At 53.0% G+C, this 16,205-nt stretch overlaps 1 protein-coding gene across 2 annotated transcripts in view; it reads right to left on the bottom strand.

Annotated features, from left to right (window-relative positions):
• Sgsm2 (small G protein signaling modulator 2) overlaps positions 1–16,205 on the bottom strand; it is a 39,740-nt gene that overhangs the window by 2,249 nt on the left and 21,286 nt on the right. The window contains exons 10-22 of one of the 2 annotated variants that reach the window (XM_057774850.1): positions 15,446–15,606; positions 15,169–15,295; positions 13,559–13,693; positions 9,015–9,168; positions 7,997–8,061; positions 7,769–7,914; positions 7,023–7,151; positions 6,569–6,751; positions 2,672–3,052; positions 2,278–2,402; positions 1,381–1,463; positions 1,121–1,230; positions 154–250 (exon numbers count right to left, since the gene is read on the bottom strand). In XM_057774850.1, coding sequence (XP_057630833.1) covers positions 154–250; positions 1,121–1,230; positions 1,381–1,463; positions 2,278–2,402; positions 2,672–3,052; positions 6,569–6,751; positions 7,023–7,151; positions 7,769–7,914; positions 7,997–8,061; positions 9,015–9,168; positions 13,559–13,693; positions 15,169–15,295; positions 15,446–15,606 — 1,896 coding nt within the window. The remainder of the gene's footprint in view (positions 1–153; positions 251–1,120; positions 1,231–1,380; positions 1,464–2,277; positions 2,403–2,671; positions 3,053–6,568; positions 6,752–7,022; positions 7,152–7,768; positions 7,915–7,996; positions 8,062–9,014; positions 9,169–13,558; positions 13,694–15,168; positions 15,296–15,445; positions 15,607–16,205) is intronic. The other variant, XM_057774851.1, reaches the window with a different exon arrangement.

Below are 16,205 nucleotides of genomic sequence, written 5' to 3' on the forward strand. Positions count from 1 at the left end.
ACTCTCCTGCTGCCTGACCTCAGTCCCATGGCTTTTTTTTTTTTAAGGTCTTGATATGAAGCTGACACTGGCCTTGAACTCCTGACAACTTTCCTGTTGCAGGTCTGGGGTACTGGAATTATACCATGATACCCAGACCCACCTACTTCTCACCTCTTTTAAAATCCAGCAGGAACCAGCGGTAACAGAAGTAGAAGTGGGTATAGTCTCCGTTTTGATGCATGAGCTCAAACAGCTCCGAGTCCAAGATCTCATGGTGGAGAAGAAGAGACACTGAGCTGAGCTGGTTCTCTGCCACCCTCCCACTGCCAGTGCTCTTAATCGCTGAGCCATTTCTCCAGCCCCAACTAATTCAGTGTTTGTATATATGTGCCTACATGTGTGCAGATGCACATGTGAGCACACTGTTGTGTGCTGACCAGGGGACAGCCTCAGGTGTCTTCCACTGTGCTACCCGCTTATCTCTGTTACTTTTTGGATACAAGATCTGTCACTGGCCTGGAACTCGAGTAGGTTAGGTTGTCTGGCCAGAGATGCCCAGGGATTTGTCTTCCCCTTCCCACACTAGGATCATAAGCTACTGTGTGGCTTTAAAAGCAAAACTACTGGAGTCAAACTCAGCTCCTAACGTATTTCTTCAGCCCTGCTGACTTACTTTATTTTTGTTTGAGATAGGTTCTCAGTCTGTGGCTACGCTTACCTTGAATTCACAGCAATCCTGATCTTGCCTCAGGCTCCCAAGTGGGGTTTCAGGCATGAATTATGATGCTCAGCTACTTTTACTAATACATACATGTGTGTGTGTTTGTGTGAATTAATTTAATTAATTTTCAGACATCTCATGTAGTCAAGGCTGGCCTCAATCGCTGTGTAGTCAAGTTGGCCTTGACCTCCGTGCCTCCACATGCCAAGTGCTGGGCACACGCACTTGCTGTGTAACGTTTTTTAAAATGAGGGAAATTCAGCTATGGCTGGTGGTTCATGCTAATAATCCCAGCACTCAAAGAAGCAGAGGCAGGAGGATTGGTGAAATAAAGCCCCTGTAAAGGATGTCCCTAGCCTTCCTGAAGCTGAACTGAAGTCTAGCCATGCCCAGCCCTCAGGCAGCTGCGTCACTCACCTGGATGAGGGAACGCATATTGGCAAAATGGGTGTCCATGGCACCCCCATTGGGGAAGTTTTGGCTCATCCTCTTCATGAGGTGGCTAAAGCAGCTGTAGGCCAGCTGGTCTGTGAAGAGATGGGAATGAGGCCCCCGAGACACCAGAACAGACTGGCTAACACCCCCACACCTTCTTGACCTGGTCATCATCCCCCTTCTCCCGTCTTGTCACTCTGAACCCAGTTTTACTTGGGGAAGCCCCATACCCCATCACTTACCGTCATCGAGAATGACCAGGAGAGGTGCCAGGAGGTCACACATGCCCTGCACGTAGCCCACATCCAGATGCTCCCACACGTAGCTGAAATGCCAGGGGTGAACACTATGGCCGTGCCCTTCTCTTTTCTTGGGGATTGCCATGGATGTGGCCCCTAAAACATTCTGTTCCCCATGAGTCAGCCTTTCTTTCCACAACCCTAAAACACTTACTGAGTGCCACCCTGTGAGGCAGTGGGAACTACTAATGGCCCCTGTCCCCAAGGCACTTCAGGAGGGGACTTGGTGAGGGAAACAAAGGTTTGGTATGAAGGACAGGTAGTGAAAACAGGTAAGTGTCTGAAAGACCCTTGCGATAGGGTGATGTGTGGGGTGCTGCAGGACAGCGCTCTAGACGGACAGAGGATGCAGTGGGGTGTGGGGTGCTGCAGGACAGCGCTCTAGACGGACAGAGGATGCAGTGGGGTGTGGGGTGCTGCAGGACAGCGCTCTAGACGGACAGAGGATGCAGTGGGGTGTGGGGTGCTGCAGGACAGCGCTCTAGACGGACAGAGGATGCAGTGGGGTGTGGGGTGCTGCAGGACAGCGCTCTAGACGGACAGAGGATGCAGTGGGGTGTGGGGTGCTGCAGGACAGCGCTCTAGACGGACAGAGGATGCAGTGGGGTGTGGGGTGCTGCAGGACAGCGCTCTAGACGGACAGAGGATGCAGTGGGGTGTGGGGTGCTGCAGGACAGCGCTCTAGACGGACAGAGGGTACAGTGGGGTGTGTGGGTATCATGGGGGCAGTGCTCTAGGGACAGTGCTCCAGAGGATGCAGGGAGACCTGATACAGTACAACAGGTGAAACCGTGGCCCGGCCCAGGCCTCACATCCCCCACAGCCTGCCCCCAGTGGCACCTGCACATGATGTCTCTGAGCCTCTCGAGGTTGGGGGTCGTGAAGTACCAGTAGTTTCGGTCACATCTCTGCACATCCTTGTCTATGCGGTGCAGATTTAAGGCCACGGTGTCCAGTAATTCTATCTGGAAAAGTGGGTGTCCCTCAGAGGTGAGGCTAGCCAGCCCCTCCAAGGTTGGGGCAGGAGGTGGTGCCCAAAGAAAACCCAGCCAACAAGGACCCCAGAGCTCTGAGAACAGAGGCCTCTTGGTGATGCTTGGAGAACCCTTTCGGGAGAGCCACACCACCCACCCTCCCCTTGCAGTCAGTCCCCAGACTTAGCGTGTCAGATTCCCTAAAACTGTCAGGAGCCACCGACAGTTGTGTGAGGGAGCATCAGGGAGCATCCACGTACAGTATAGGCCGCAGCACACACAGCTGCGAGCTCCTCCCCTGCTTCAAGCTCACTGGCAGATGCAAGCTGCTCCTGGCCGGGATCATGGGGCTCAGAAGTGTGGGCTGCAGTAGCTGGTCGTTCGGAGGAGCCTTCTTCCCCACCACCGTCCTCTTCAAAGCCCACACTCTGTGCCTCGTCTAGGCTGGACTGGATGCCTGAGGCCACGGAGTAGTTGCGGGAAGAAGGCAGCCCGGAGTCTGGGGAGTCAAACTCCACAGATTGCTGTTCTGCAGCAGCCATGCTGGGAGTCCCAGCTGCTGGTTCCCGCTCAGGCTTTGGTCTGGAATCTTCGGGGTCCTGGGGTCCTGGGGGCTCTAGATCATCCACAGAGATGAACACCTGGTGGAGTAAGCAGATGGTGGCTCCATCCAACACTCCAGGGTCTTCCCAGATCAGAACAGAGCTAGGAAGGAGAATCTTCTTCGTACTCCCTGCTCCTACCCCCACCTCCCAACACTATCCACCCTGGGCACCAAACCTGCTTCTATCCACCCAACCAAAAGGAGAAACAAGGCTTTGGGCAAAAAAGAAGACAGGCTGTGCTTGTGGCAGGCACTCCACAGCCTCTAGGAACTGCTATAGGAAGGGAGCAGAGTCCTCTGTGAAGTGTTTTTCGAGACAGGGTTTCTCTGTGTGGCCCCGGCTGTCCTGGAACTCGCTCTGTACTTGAACTCAAGAGATCTGCCTGTCTCTGCCTCCAGAGTGCTGGGATTAAAGGAGTGTGCAACCACCATCCATGTTTTTTTTTTTTCCCAAAAGATTCGTTTTTTTTCATTATGTGTCTGTATGTTGGTTTTTGCACCTGAGTTTAGGCACTCACCGAGGCCAGAGACACTAGGAACCCAACTCAGGTTCTACAAAAGCACTGTTCCCAACCCTGCAGTATGCAATCTTAGTTGGGGAGCTGTCTCCAGCCCCTAGGTCCCAACTCTTTTATTTATTTATTTATTTATTTATTTATTTATTTATTTATTTATTTATTTATTATGTATACAATATTCTGTCTGTGTGTATGCCTGAAGGCCAGAAGAGGGCGCCAGACCTCTTTACAGATGGTTGTGAGCCACCATGTGGTTGCTGGGAATTGAACTCAGGACCTTTGGAAGAGCAGGCAATGCTCTTAACCACTGAGCCATCTCTCCAGCCCCCCTAGGTCCCAACTCTTGATAGCCAGCTTGAGCTTATTGTCATTCTACAAAGACCTGAAGTCACAAAGTCACAAAAAGCTAGGGAGAGCTGCCCTAGGGTCTTGACATGGCTGCTAGGACTTGGGGGGGGGGGCAGATGCAGCTTTTAGGAAAAGCAAGTTCTTTATTCTTGGTACTGAAGGTGAGCAGATGAGACAACTTCCGTAGTAATACTAAGTCGGTCATGCCAGTCTTCACGGTGCAGACGGAAAGGGAAACAATTCTCTGGTGGCCGGAGGCCCATCTGAGGGAAACAACACCCTCTGCACTGCCTTTGTCTTGTCTTTTCTAATTGGACAGTGGAGTCAGAGGAATGCTGAATGTTTTCACTCTGGGTAAGGGACCTGGAACACTGGGTAAAGTCGTACTTGTGAGACTAGGTAGCCCCACCAGCACTCTCTCCAAAGCCACACTCTGTGATCACTGGAGCACAGCACCACAATAGGCTTGGCGTTAGGTTTATGTACTTGTTATTACTGTGTGTGTATGGTGCGGGTGGCGCTGCATGTTATTACTGTGTGTGTAGTATTGTGGGAGGTGGTCTGCATGTTATTACTGTGTGTGTGGTGACTGTGGGGGGTGGGGCTGCATGTTATTACTGTGTGTGGTGAGTGTGGGGGTGGTGCTTCCTGTGCCACAGTGCACACAAGGCCACAGGACAATTGTATGGAGTCAATATCTCCTTTCGGGGATCAAGCTTAGGTCATCAGACTTGTGCAGAAGCACGGACCCTGCTGAGCCATCTCACCCTCTCAGCCGCAGGCTTTTACAAAGTCTGCTCACAAGCAAGGGGTTAAGAACAGTGCATGGGAGGAGAGGGTGTCCCATCAGTTTAGACATTTAAAGAAATGTTTATTTTATTTATATGGGTGTTTTGTCCAGGTCTATGTCTGTGCATCACATGTATGCAGTGCCCATGGAGGCCAGAAGAGGGCATCAGATGCCCTGGAACTGGAGTCACAGGTGGTTATGAACAGCCATGTGGGTGCTAGGAACTGAACCCAGGAACTCTGGAAGAGTAGCCAGTGCTCTTAACTGCCAAGTCATCTCTCTGGCTGGAGTTATATTCTTAAGTCCTGATCTACCTTATATTTTCTATTAACATTCATAATTAGTAAAACATCAAGAACAAACTTTATCTAAAGACGCCCTTCCTTCCTTCCTTCCTTCCTTCCTTCCTTCCTTCCTTCCTTCCTTCCTTCCTTCCCTCCCTCCCTCCCTCCCTCCCCCCCCCTCCCTCCCTCCCTCCCTCCCTCCCTCCCTCCCTCCCTCCCTCTCTCTCTCGCTCCCTCCTTCCTTCCTTCCTGAAATAGGGACGTAGGTAACCCAGGATAGCCCTGACTCTGCTATGTAGCTAAGACTAGCCTTGACTTCCTGATCCAACTACTTCAGCCTCTAGAGTCCTGAGATCTCAGATGTGCGACAGCAAGCCTGGCCTTTACATAGTAATTTGTTAGTTTAGCATAAAAAGTGATGGGTTTCACCATGGCATCTACACACTTATGTGTCATAGTTTGGAAAAAGACAGTTTTGAAGGGGGGGAAGCCACAAAATGGTGGTTGGAGAGATGCTCAGCGGTTAAGAGCACTGGCTGCTCTTCAGAGGATTTGGGTGGATTCCCAGTACCCACAAGGTGGTTTTTGATCATCTGTAACTCCAGTTCCAGGGAATCTGATGCCCTTTTCTGACCTCCACAGGCACCAGGAACACATGTGGTGCACAGACATAAGTGCAGGTAAAACACTCATACTATAAAAATAAGTAAAATTTAAAACCAGAGCCACTTATGGGCTAGGCATTGTACACAACTTTAATCCCAACACTTGGGAGGCAGAAGCAGGTGGATCTCTATGAGTTCAAGGCTACCGTGGTCTTACAACAGTGAGTTCCAGAACTCCCTGACTCAATAATAAATAAATACTTGAATATATAGGCAGAGCATGCCTGTAATCCTAGCTAAGGAGGCTAAGGTAGGAGGATAGCTAAGGCCAGTCGAGATAGAAGGGGCTGGGGAGAGGAAAGAAGAAAGGAAGGAAAAGAAAAAGGAAAAAGAAATTCAAATCTGGGTGGGGCGGTAGCAGCAGGCTGTAGTTACTGTCTGCTGTTCTTAGGACAGAAGGGGAAGGAAGGAAAGCCATAGAAAGAGCATTGCCACCTCTTTGTTACTCCTACAGGGTGACAGAAGACTGCAGAGAAAGGACCTTGCCAGTGGACAGCAATGGCTCTCTAAGCGCTCCTCTGTTCTTCGGCCAATAATACTCCATAAAGCCTCTTCAATCAGAGGCATGGGAATGGAGAAGCCGGAAACAGAGGCCAGATACGGGATGCTCTAGCTCCGAGACACTGATCTCACCAGAGCAGATGCAGTACCGGGACTCGTGGGCACCCACGACTACTTTCTCTACAAGGAGGGAGAAGCTTCCCCAGATTCCAGGAGACCCACTTCCCCTACTGTTCAAAAGCAGCACAAAGCAATGGCTTGTTTATTGGTATGAAAGTACCAGAAGTTGCCCGTTCTTTAGTTGAAATTTTGAGGCAATGACACCTGAAGTCTTTGCCCAGGACCCAACTGCCAGTACTGGAAGATGGCCCCACACGCCCTTGTGCCTGAGAGATACGTGGGCCCCACTAGCCCTCCCCACCAAGCCCTTCCCTCAGTCTGGCTCACATCATTGCTGATGGTGGAATCTCGGTGCACCAGGCGCTGCACGTGGCTGTCAATGCTGCTGCCCGAGGAGAACTTAGTGAGCGTAGCTGGATGAGCCTCCCGCTCCCGCTGCCTCACCACCACCTCGCAGGCCTTCCACTCTGCCAGCACCTGCTGGTACCTCGCTGCCACAGCTGCATCCACCTGTGCTCAGATGACACCATGACCATGAGGGGAGGGTGCCCAAAGGGCTCCTCCTCAGGACTGAGCAAGCACTGGAACTCAGCTTAGAGGGGCCGCAGAAGGTGAGATGGCTGGACTGGAGCAGGCCCTCACATGAGGGCCTGGGGGCTGCTCCGCTACCATCTTCCCCTGCTGTTTCTAGCTAGGAGGGGCTGAGACTTCTGAGGCTCCCTCTCTGGGGTCACGTGCCCAGCTGCTAGTTCTTTGGCTCCGTCGGAGCAGGCTCCCTTACCTGCTCCATCTCCTTCTTGCTCATGCCAAATCTGTAGTGGCCAAGCAGGAAGGGCCAGACGTCTTTGCGAATCTCATGCTCCACACCACCATAGTACACCTGCCGCAGGAGCTCCAGCTCCTTGTAGTTCTGAGGGAGCCAGAGGTAAAGACTATGTAGCCTCCAGTTACTGAGGCCCAGCAGCCAAGCCACATCCCTGGGAGAGCTGGGCCTGGCCTTTAGCGGCTTTACTGAGCCCAGGCACACCCTGCTTGGGGCAGCCATATTCTCTTGTTCTGTGATTATAGCTTTAAGAGATCTTGTCTCAACGTCTTCCTCACAGGGTGGAGCAAAGCTTATCAAATCTCAGATCAATATGGAAGTAGATTGGATTCCCAGCCCAGTCCCTTCCCATGCAGACGAGATCAGCCATACATCTCCAACGCATGTCACCCCATGGCATCAGTCTTGCCTATCTGTCCAACTCCCTAACATGGCTGTTACCCCCTGCCCCGCCCAAGACAGGGTTTCTCAGTAGCTATGGAACCAGTCCTGGAACTCACTCTGTAGAACAGACTGGCCTTGAACTCACAGAGATCACCTTCCTCTGCCTCCTGAGTGCTGGAATCAAAGGCGTGCGCCACCACCGCTGACCCATACCGTGTTTTACCCCAAATGACCATTCAGTTTGGAGCAGGCAGCTACAGGTAACTGTTGCCTCCCAAGACCCCGCCCCATGCCTCTGCCCTTGGAAGCCCGGTTTGCACCTTTTTGTCCTTCTGATACTTGCTCCACACATCCTTGGTAAGGCCACCTGAGGCGCCAGGAGGCCTGTCTGGTGGGATAATGTTGTGATGCACCAGTGCTGACAGGTGGGTCCTCACTGTGGACAGGTGGCGACAGTAGGCCAGCCCTACAGTGGGCAAGAAGGAGGCTGTGACTGAGATGCTTCCCCACCCCCAGCCCCTCAGAGCCCCACCTCGCCACACACTCACAGCCATAGAAGGCCCGGGACACAATCTGCCTCTTCATGCTCTCACACAGCAGCCTGAGGGGCAACCTGTGGAAACATCCTGGCTCAGAGGGGCTGACTCTGTGGCTTCAGGGTGTAGGGGCTGTGTGTGGAGAGTGGGGTGTATAGCTTGGCAGTACAAGACTGGCCCCACCTTACCAGCCATCCTTCATGTTGCTATTGGGGGCCCCCGACTTGAACTTTGCTCCAGTAACTTTTTTTTTTTCTTTCCAAGACAAAATTTCTCTGTGTAGCCCTGACTGTCCTAGAACTTGCTCTGTAGACCAGGCTGGCCTCCAACTCACAGAGATCCACCTGCCTCTGCCTCCTGAATTCTGGGATTAAAAGGTGTGTGCCACTACCACTCGGCACTCCAGTGAATCTTGATATCCTTATGTGTAAATGGAGACCCAAAGTGTTCCCACGCTGCTTCATACAGGGTAGTACCAAGTGTTCCCAGACACACAGCCTGACAGTGGGACGATGTCCATAACAGGGAGGTGACCGGAGTATGGTATCTATTCCATGGTATCTATGGTATGGTATCTATTACTGGAGTATGGTATCTATTACATGGAGGACAACCCTGGACAGTCACATGGTCCTCCTCTGCTTTAGGAAGGAGGTGGTATCACCCCATTTTTTCAGGGGAGAAAACAGAGGTTTAGAAACACAGAAGTGGCCTGGCAGTGGTGGTCCACATCTTTAATCCCAGCACTTAGGAGGCAGAGGCAGGTGGATCTCTGAGTTCAAGGCCAGCCTGGTCTATATAGTGAGTTCCAGGACAGTCAGAGCTACAGGGTGAGACCCTGTCTCAAACAAAACAAAAAGGAAAGACAGAGGCTCACAGAGACTCAGCAACTTGCTGTTGCCATGTAGGTAACATAAATAAGATCTGAATCCAGGTCTGTCCAATTTAAAGAGGCCACCCTGACATGCCAGTGGAGGAGCTTGTAAGGCCAGGGGGATACATGTGGCTACTTCCCGTCCTTCCCACTCACCTGTCAGGAACACAGCTGCAATGACTGGGGGTTGCGTATGGAGAGCTACTGGAGGAGCAGGAAAGGCAGGAGGAGCCCTGGCTACACAGGGGCTCTAGGTGCCAGGCCGTCAGGCTGGGTCCAAAACCCTGCATCTCAATCATGTCACCAGCATCTGAGGGCAGGAAGGGGCCAAGGTCAATGCCTGGTAGGCTTTCCCCCAAGTGCCCTTGCAGCATGCCCACCTCTGCCCAGAGCTGCAGACGAAATCACCCATTGGTGGAAATTCATAAGGTGGTGCCTGCCTGGTTGAGAACCCAGGGATGGAGACAGTGGGAGGGTGAGGGTACCTGACACTGTCCAGCTTCCCTAGCCTGGAGAAGACAGAAGGTGAGGGTACCTGACACTGTCCAGCTTCCCTGGCCTGGAGAAGACAGAAGGTGAGGGTACCTGACACTGTCCAGCTTCCCTGGCCTGGAGAAGACAGAAGGTGAGGGTACCTGACACTGTCCAGCTTCCCTGGCCTGGAGAAGACAGAAGGTGAGGGTACCTGACACTGTCCAGCTTCCCTGGCCTGGAGAAGACAGAAGGTGAGGGTACCTGACACTGTCCAGCTTCCCTGGCCTGGAGAAGACAGAAGGTGAGGGTACCTGACACTGTCCAGCTTCCCTGGCCTGGAGAAGACAGAAGGTGAGGGTACCTGACACTGTCCAGCTTCCCTGGCCTGGAGAAGACAGAAGGTGAGGGTACCTGACACTGTCCAGCTTCCCTGGCCTGGAGAAGACAGAAGGTGAGGGTACCTGACACTGTCCAGCTTCCCTGGCCTGGAGAAGACAGAAGGTGAGGGTACCTGACACTGTCCAGCTTCCCTGGCCTGGAGAAGACAGAAGGTGAGGGTACCTGACACTGTCCAGCTTCCCTAGCCTGGAGAAGACAGAAGGTGGCTTTTTCCATGTAATGGAATACTTGGACTGAGTTGTGGGTGATTTGTGTACCCACCTCCACCAAAACCAGAGAACACATACTTTCCCAGAGGAAAGGCAAGAAGCGCAAAGGCCTCCATTAGAGAAACACTGCCAGTTAGCCCTGGCCTTTCAAGGCCCAGCCTGCTTCTCTCTCAGATGCTCAGGAATGTATCTGGAAGCCTCAGTATCAATGACCAAAATCCCTGAGGGAACCTTGAAGCCTATCTGTCTCATTACCCTGAACCATCCCAGATCTAGTGGCCAGTGGCTAAGTAGGAACAGTGCTTCCTGCCCAAACCAGACACCCCGAGGCCTGCTCTGAGGGCACTCAGATCTTGTGTGAGCTGGAATGGAGGGGAACTTGCCAGGGCTGGCAGGATGGAAGTAGTGTCTGGGCACGTGACCCTAATGGTCCAACACACCAGTCTCAGCTGACCATGTGCAGCGTCATAGACAGAGCCTTGGGCATGTCTGTATGTCTGTAAATGGCGCCGTCTCCGCCATCCCTGGTGATCTAAATTAGAACTGAGTCAAGACTCTTGAGAGTTTTTAGGGCCAGAGTGGGGTAGAACACTGTTCAGGATGAACATCCGCCAGGAGCCACAGAGATGAAGACAGTGAAGGTGGGAAGAGAAAAACTGGTGTCACCTCGAGGGAGGGAGGTGCAGGGGAGTGAGGGGTGAGGAGCTCTGTGTGCTGAGGTCTTTCAGCAAAGGTTCTCTAGGTAAACCTGGCAAGAGACCCTGACTCCCCAGTCTGCAGGCCTAGGCCTGGTGATTTTGGATAGCCAGACTCCAGCTCTGGGTGTGCCTTGGTGGAGAGGGCTGAGCGGATTTCCCTTCAGTCCCCTCAAGGCCTGCCCTGCCTTGTCCCCTCAGACCCACGGGTAGGATTGTGTCAGCGTCTGGTCCTTCAGCTCCACCAGGAGGTAAATTAAGGGAATATACTTGGTAGGGGGCTGCGGCTCTGGGAGTGAGGGGTCGCAAGCCATGCTGAAGACTTGGGGAAGAGCGGGGGAGGATGGAGCAGGTAGTGGGGCTGGGCACCTAGCTCATTTGCAGCAGGCAGGAAGTCAGTTGCAGGAGGAACTGGGGTGAGGGGTAGAGGTGGGTGGGTGGGGAGGAATCAGCTCAGCCAGGCAGGCAGCAGGCAGCAGGCAGGGATGGCGACAGGCACAGAGGGTGGAGGATGGGCACAGAGGGAAACAAGCTCATGCCCAGAAAGCTGGGCCCAACCAAGGCACATCTCCTGGGTCAATGCTCTTCACCTTAATTCTCCAGGAAGGAGCTGAACCAGCCAGCTTTGCACACGCTACACTGACAACCCAGTGCAGACAGCTGGAGCTCTGGGGTGACGGGTGAGGGATGGTGAGGCAGCAGGCTGGACAGGGGTCTGCTGGGTCAGCTTTGACTCTGCCCTCTCCTCTGAGCATGAGGAAAGTATAAAGCAAACACTCAAGGTGGGTGAACCCCACAGCCCCTAGGACTCCGAGTGAAAGGTGCCTGGTCTGGAGCAGAATTAGAGTGAACAGCATCTCTGCTCTGTAGGGGGCAGTGGGAAACGGAGGGGGGAGGGAAGAGACCTGGCCGCCCCGCCACTTGAATCACATGCACAAGTCAAGCATGTTGCAGGCCTGAAAAAGCAATGGCTGCAGAACTCAACAGTGTTGTCATTATGGACTGGAGTGCAGGGGGGAGCTCCCATCCTCCATCCCTACTCCTCACTTCCCTAGGGATCTTCTTCTCATACCTATGCCATTACTGGGAGCACAGGGGATAGACTGTGGGTTCATTTAGTCCCTCAATTCTACAAAAGGATACCCAGATGACTTCCAAGGCCTCTGAACTCCATGAGCTTGGAAATTTGATCTTAGATGCTTCAGTCCTAATACTAGTCAGTGGGCTTTATTTTTCTTCTGAGATCTCAAGTTGCCTGGGTTAGCTTCAAACTCATGTAGCTAAGGCTGATCTTAACCTCCTAGACCCTCCTCCCCTACCCACAAAGTGCTGCGATTACAGGTGCGTGTGCCACTCCACCCAGCAGTCAGAGGCGTTTCTACTTCCAAGAGGTTGGTCTGCAGGGCAGTGAGTTCAACGGTCCCACACCTCTCAAGGCCAGTTAACCCGTAAACAAGCTGTGTTGTTCAAGTCCATGGCACAAAGAGCTAGGTGGCAAGTGTGTGTTAGTAACCTAAAGAGTTGGGTATTCCACGGCCTACAGGACTGGGAAGGAAGGCAGACCTGTGGCAGGAAGAAGAGCAGCTGGCAGGACTGGCTGAGGGGTGCTGGGTGTGTTCTGAGCCATGGGCTTGGCTGGCAGGAATAGGAGTCATTATTACTGGTTGAATGACTTGGCTGTGCCCCTTAGCAGAACTCTGTAGAAGTGTAAGGAGAGAATTAGAAGGAACAGCATCTCTGTAAGGAGTGTAATATATTAGGCTCCCTCTGTAAGAGTGAGAACCAATTAACTTTGTGGCATAGACGCGGTGGGGACTGGGGAACTCCCTAGCATCCAAGGGCTAGCCTAGTCTCTGCTTCTCTGTCAAGCCTTCCCTGGAGCCCTCTTTAGCCCTCATAGGACCCTGGTTGATGGTTCTCCAAAGAGTGGGGCTCCTCACCAAGACAGCTGTGTTAAAAAAAGAATTTGGTAGCCGGGCAATGGTGGCGCAAGCCTTTAATCCCAGCACTCGGGAGGCAGAGGCAAGCGGATCTCTGTGAGTTCGAGACCAGCCTGGTCTACAGAGCTAGTTCCAGGACAGGCTCCAAAGCTACAGAGAAACCCTGTCTCGAAAAACCAGAAAAAAAAAAAAAAAAAGAATTTGGTGGGCAGATAAATGCTGAGACAATACTGTGCTGTGCTATTTCCGAGGAAGGAGATCCCTGCCACCATGGATGTTGGGGTCCAGAGTACAGGACATGCAGGTAATATCACTGACATGATACCTAGCACCAGTGAGAAAACTGAGCCTGGAGATGCTGAGATACTTGTTCAAAACCATACAGTGAACCAGGGGCATGTGGGGCAGGGAGCCTGGACCTGGACCCCCGTGCTAAGTATGTCTAGCTTCATGCTCAAGTAGCAGGTTCTTCATGCTAAAGCACTGTAGCCCTCATGCATGCTGGGAAGGCCAGTCCTTGGGGTCTCTTCTCACGATGACCCTCACCCCTCACCTGACCTGTCCAGCTCCTACCTTTACCCTGTCTTGCTAAGTCAGAGTTAGAAGCATAGAAGCAGCTGGCCTCTCCTGTCAGCAGGAGAGAAAGACAGACCACCATTTGGCGTCTGCTGGGGTGACTGGCAGGAACAGGGAGCGGCTCTGAGAGCCATTCAGGCCCCCTGCCCTCCTCCCCAGTGCTCTCTTTCTCAGGATAAAGCAGCTCTCCTCAACCAGAACCATTTGCTCTGCACGTCCCCTCTTCTTGCCAGTACCTGTCTGGCCTGCCTGTGTCCTCACTGATCTGCCTTGTGACAAGGAAATGGTCCTGCTGCAAGTCCCCCTAATGCCAACACTGCTGTGTGAGCCCCTGCAGTGGGTGGCAAGTGGGCCCAAGGGGGTCAGGGTAGAGGACGAGGTGAGTCGGGGTGGGGAAGGATAAAAACCTTTCATCAGATTGGGAGCTGTGAGGTTCCGCGAGCAGATCATTGAGAGCATCGCGTGTAGTTTATCCTCCTCTTCCTCATCATCGTCCACCGAGGCCGCACGGCTGGCCGCTAGGTGGTGGTAGTTAATAGTGACTGCTCAAAGAGAATAGCGAGAGAGGCAGAGGCATGAGGACCCTAGTCCTGGGCAGGAGAGACCATGGGCCCTCCTGGAGGTGAAAGGTGTGGAGAACCTGCAGGGCCTTGAGGAGGGAGGGGGTGGGGGCGGGGTGGTCTAAGAATCTTCTGCTGGTTATCAGGAGAGGACGAGAGGCTCAGGGCTAAGATGTGGCTACAGAGCTCCACTGTTTGAAGGGGTCCTCTCTAGGAAGAACAGAAGAAAGGTGTGTATGTGTGTGCATGCACGTATGTGTGTGTGTGTGCGCGCGTGTGCACTTGCGTGAGTACCTAGAAGATCACCAGTCCTGACTAAGGTTGGCTAGGACTCTGGCCAGATGGATCCCAATCTTTCTTTAGCTGCTGCCACGGTCAGGCTGAACTTGACTTAGAGACAACTGCAAGCCCCTCATTTAGAGCATAAATTTAACCTTATTCTTCCAGGGTCCCCTCAGAGCCATCCTTGAGGAGTGGGAGTCACTCAGCTGAGTTTCAGCTCCTGCTGCCTAGCTCACCCTCTAGGGAGGGAAGAGGGCCTTACAGTGATGTGACCAGAATGGAACATGTCATGACTGAAGGAGGGAAACAGGCTGCAAACCAAAACCAAGCCAAGCCTGAGGTGAAATGCCAGTCCACAGCACCGTGGCTGTAACTCGCTGTCTCTTGTCTGGCACATCTGGGAGAAATGGAGGCCCCCAAGCCCAGGTCCTCTAAGCCTATTGGGCCATTTGTGCTACAGCGATCTGCATGAAGCCTGAGTCATCTGCCCATCAACAAAGACGTGTGACTATGGACAATTTTCTGGCACAAGTTAGGAAATGCAGGGAGGGGTAGGTGGTCTGGGTGGCAACAATCACTGTGGACTGACAGAGTCCCTGCCCTCATCTTTAAGACATGCAAGTCTGATACAGAGAAATGCACAGGTGGTGGAGTCACCGAGCAGAAACAGCACCGATGTGGAGGTACTTCGCCACAGACGCCCCGAGGCCCAGGTGCAGTGTGGGGCCCTTAGAGCCCAGCCACCTCAGATCCCAGCCCTCAACATCCACGCTCCAGGCTTCACCCTCTCCAGATGCAGCCCTTGCTTCTGCATCAGAAGCTGGCTTGAGGGCTTTGGCGCTGGAAGTGAACTTGCACTGTCAAGGCAGCGCAGTGCCTGTACCCAGGCTGGTTTGTCGAGGCTAGGTGGTGGGGCTGAAGAGTTTCCCACCTTCTATTAATATTTCTAGTCTTTCTGCATCATGGCATGAAATATGACTAAGGAACTTGTATGGTGATGCCTGGGTCTGCTGAGCTGAGAGCCTCAGGGTGACTTGGGGGAAGACAGCTAGGTACAAGACAGGGATGATCTGCAAGTTAAAGTGATGAAGCCCTTGTCTTAACCTGCCTGACCCAATGACACAGTGCTTCCCCACACCCTGAGCATTCGTCACAGGGAACATGGGGACACTCACTGTGCTCATGCCTGTGCCCAGGGTAGATGATCCGGAACACATAGTCTGTGGCCCGTCCTACACCGATCTCCTCCACGTCGACTGACCGTATGCTACTGCGTTTCCGTAGCTTGGGGAAAACCTTGCCCTGTGGAGGGAGCGCGGGGTCAGCTTGTCCAGTGCACAGTCCCACCCAAGGTCCCACCCAAAGCTGTTCCTGAGAACTGTGTGCTGGAAAGGAAGAGAGGAGGCCTTCCTTCACCCAGCCCTGCACCCAGAGCCTCCCCTGCCAAGGTACCTTTCCCTGCTGGGTCCACAGCGGGGGCTCAAGCTGTCCACGAGGCAGCAGCCCATTCTCCAGACATGACAGAAAGGACAGCAGGTGTCCTCCCTGTGGGAAGTGCAGTGGCGGCCTCTGGATGCCATCCTGGCTCACCAGCACAAGCGTGCCACCGCTCTCTGGTGGGGGTGAATGCCCGCAAGTGAGGCTGGGGCCCTTCTTGAGACCTCCCGACCCCATCACCCTGGCCCAACTGGTGAGTTTTCCCAGGCTAGGAAGGAGGGTAGACAGGCTAGAACATGCCTTGGGTGCTTCCCTCATAGGAACAGCAGAGGCAGCCAGAGGGTTCAGGGGGTAAAGGTGCCCGCTGCAAACCTAACAATCTGAGCTTCATTCCCATCCCTGGGACCCACATGAGAGAGGTGACTCCTGCTAACTGTCCCCAGGTCTCCATGTGTGTTTTGGTGCAGGTGTGAATGTATGTACTTACACACATACATACACTAAATAATGTCGAAAAGAACCAAAACAAAACAAAAAACAAACAAATGAGGCCAGAGAGTTTGGTTTAGTGGTTTGTTGCTTTTGCAGAGGACCCAGGTTCAGTTCCTAGCACCCATATGGTTGCTCAATAACTATCTGTATTTTAGTTCTGGGGCCCCAATGCCCCCTTTTGGCCTCCATGGGCACTAGGCATACATATGATGTATATATATATACACACACACACACACGTAGGTGAAACATCCATACACAAGTTTTTTTTTTAATAATTTAG

The sequence above is a fragment of the Chionomys nivalis genome, chromosome 7, assembly GCF_950005125.1.
Source record: "Chionomys nivalis chromosome 7, mChiNiv1.1, whole genome shotgun sequence".
Classification (NCBI taxonomy): Eukaryota; Metazoa; Chordata; class Mammalia; order Rodentia; family Cricetidae; genus Chionomys; species Chionomys nivalis.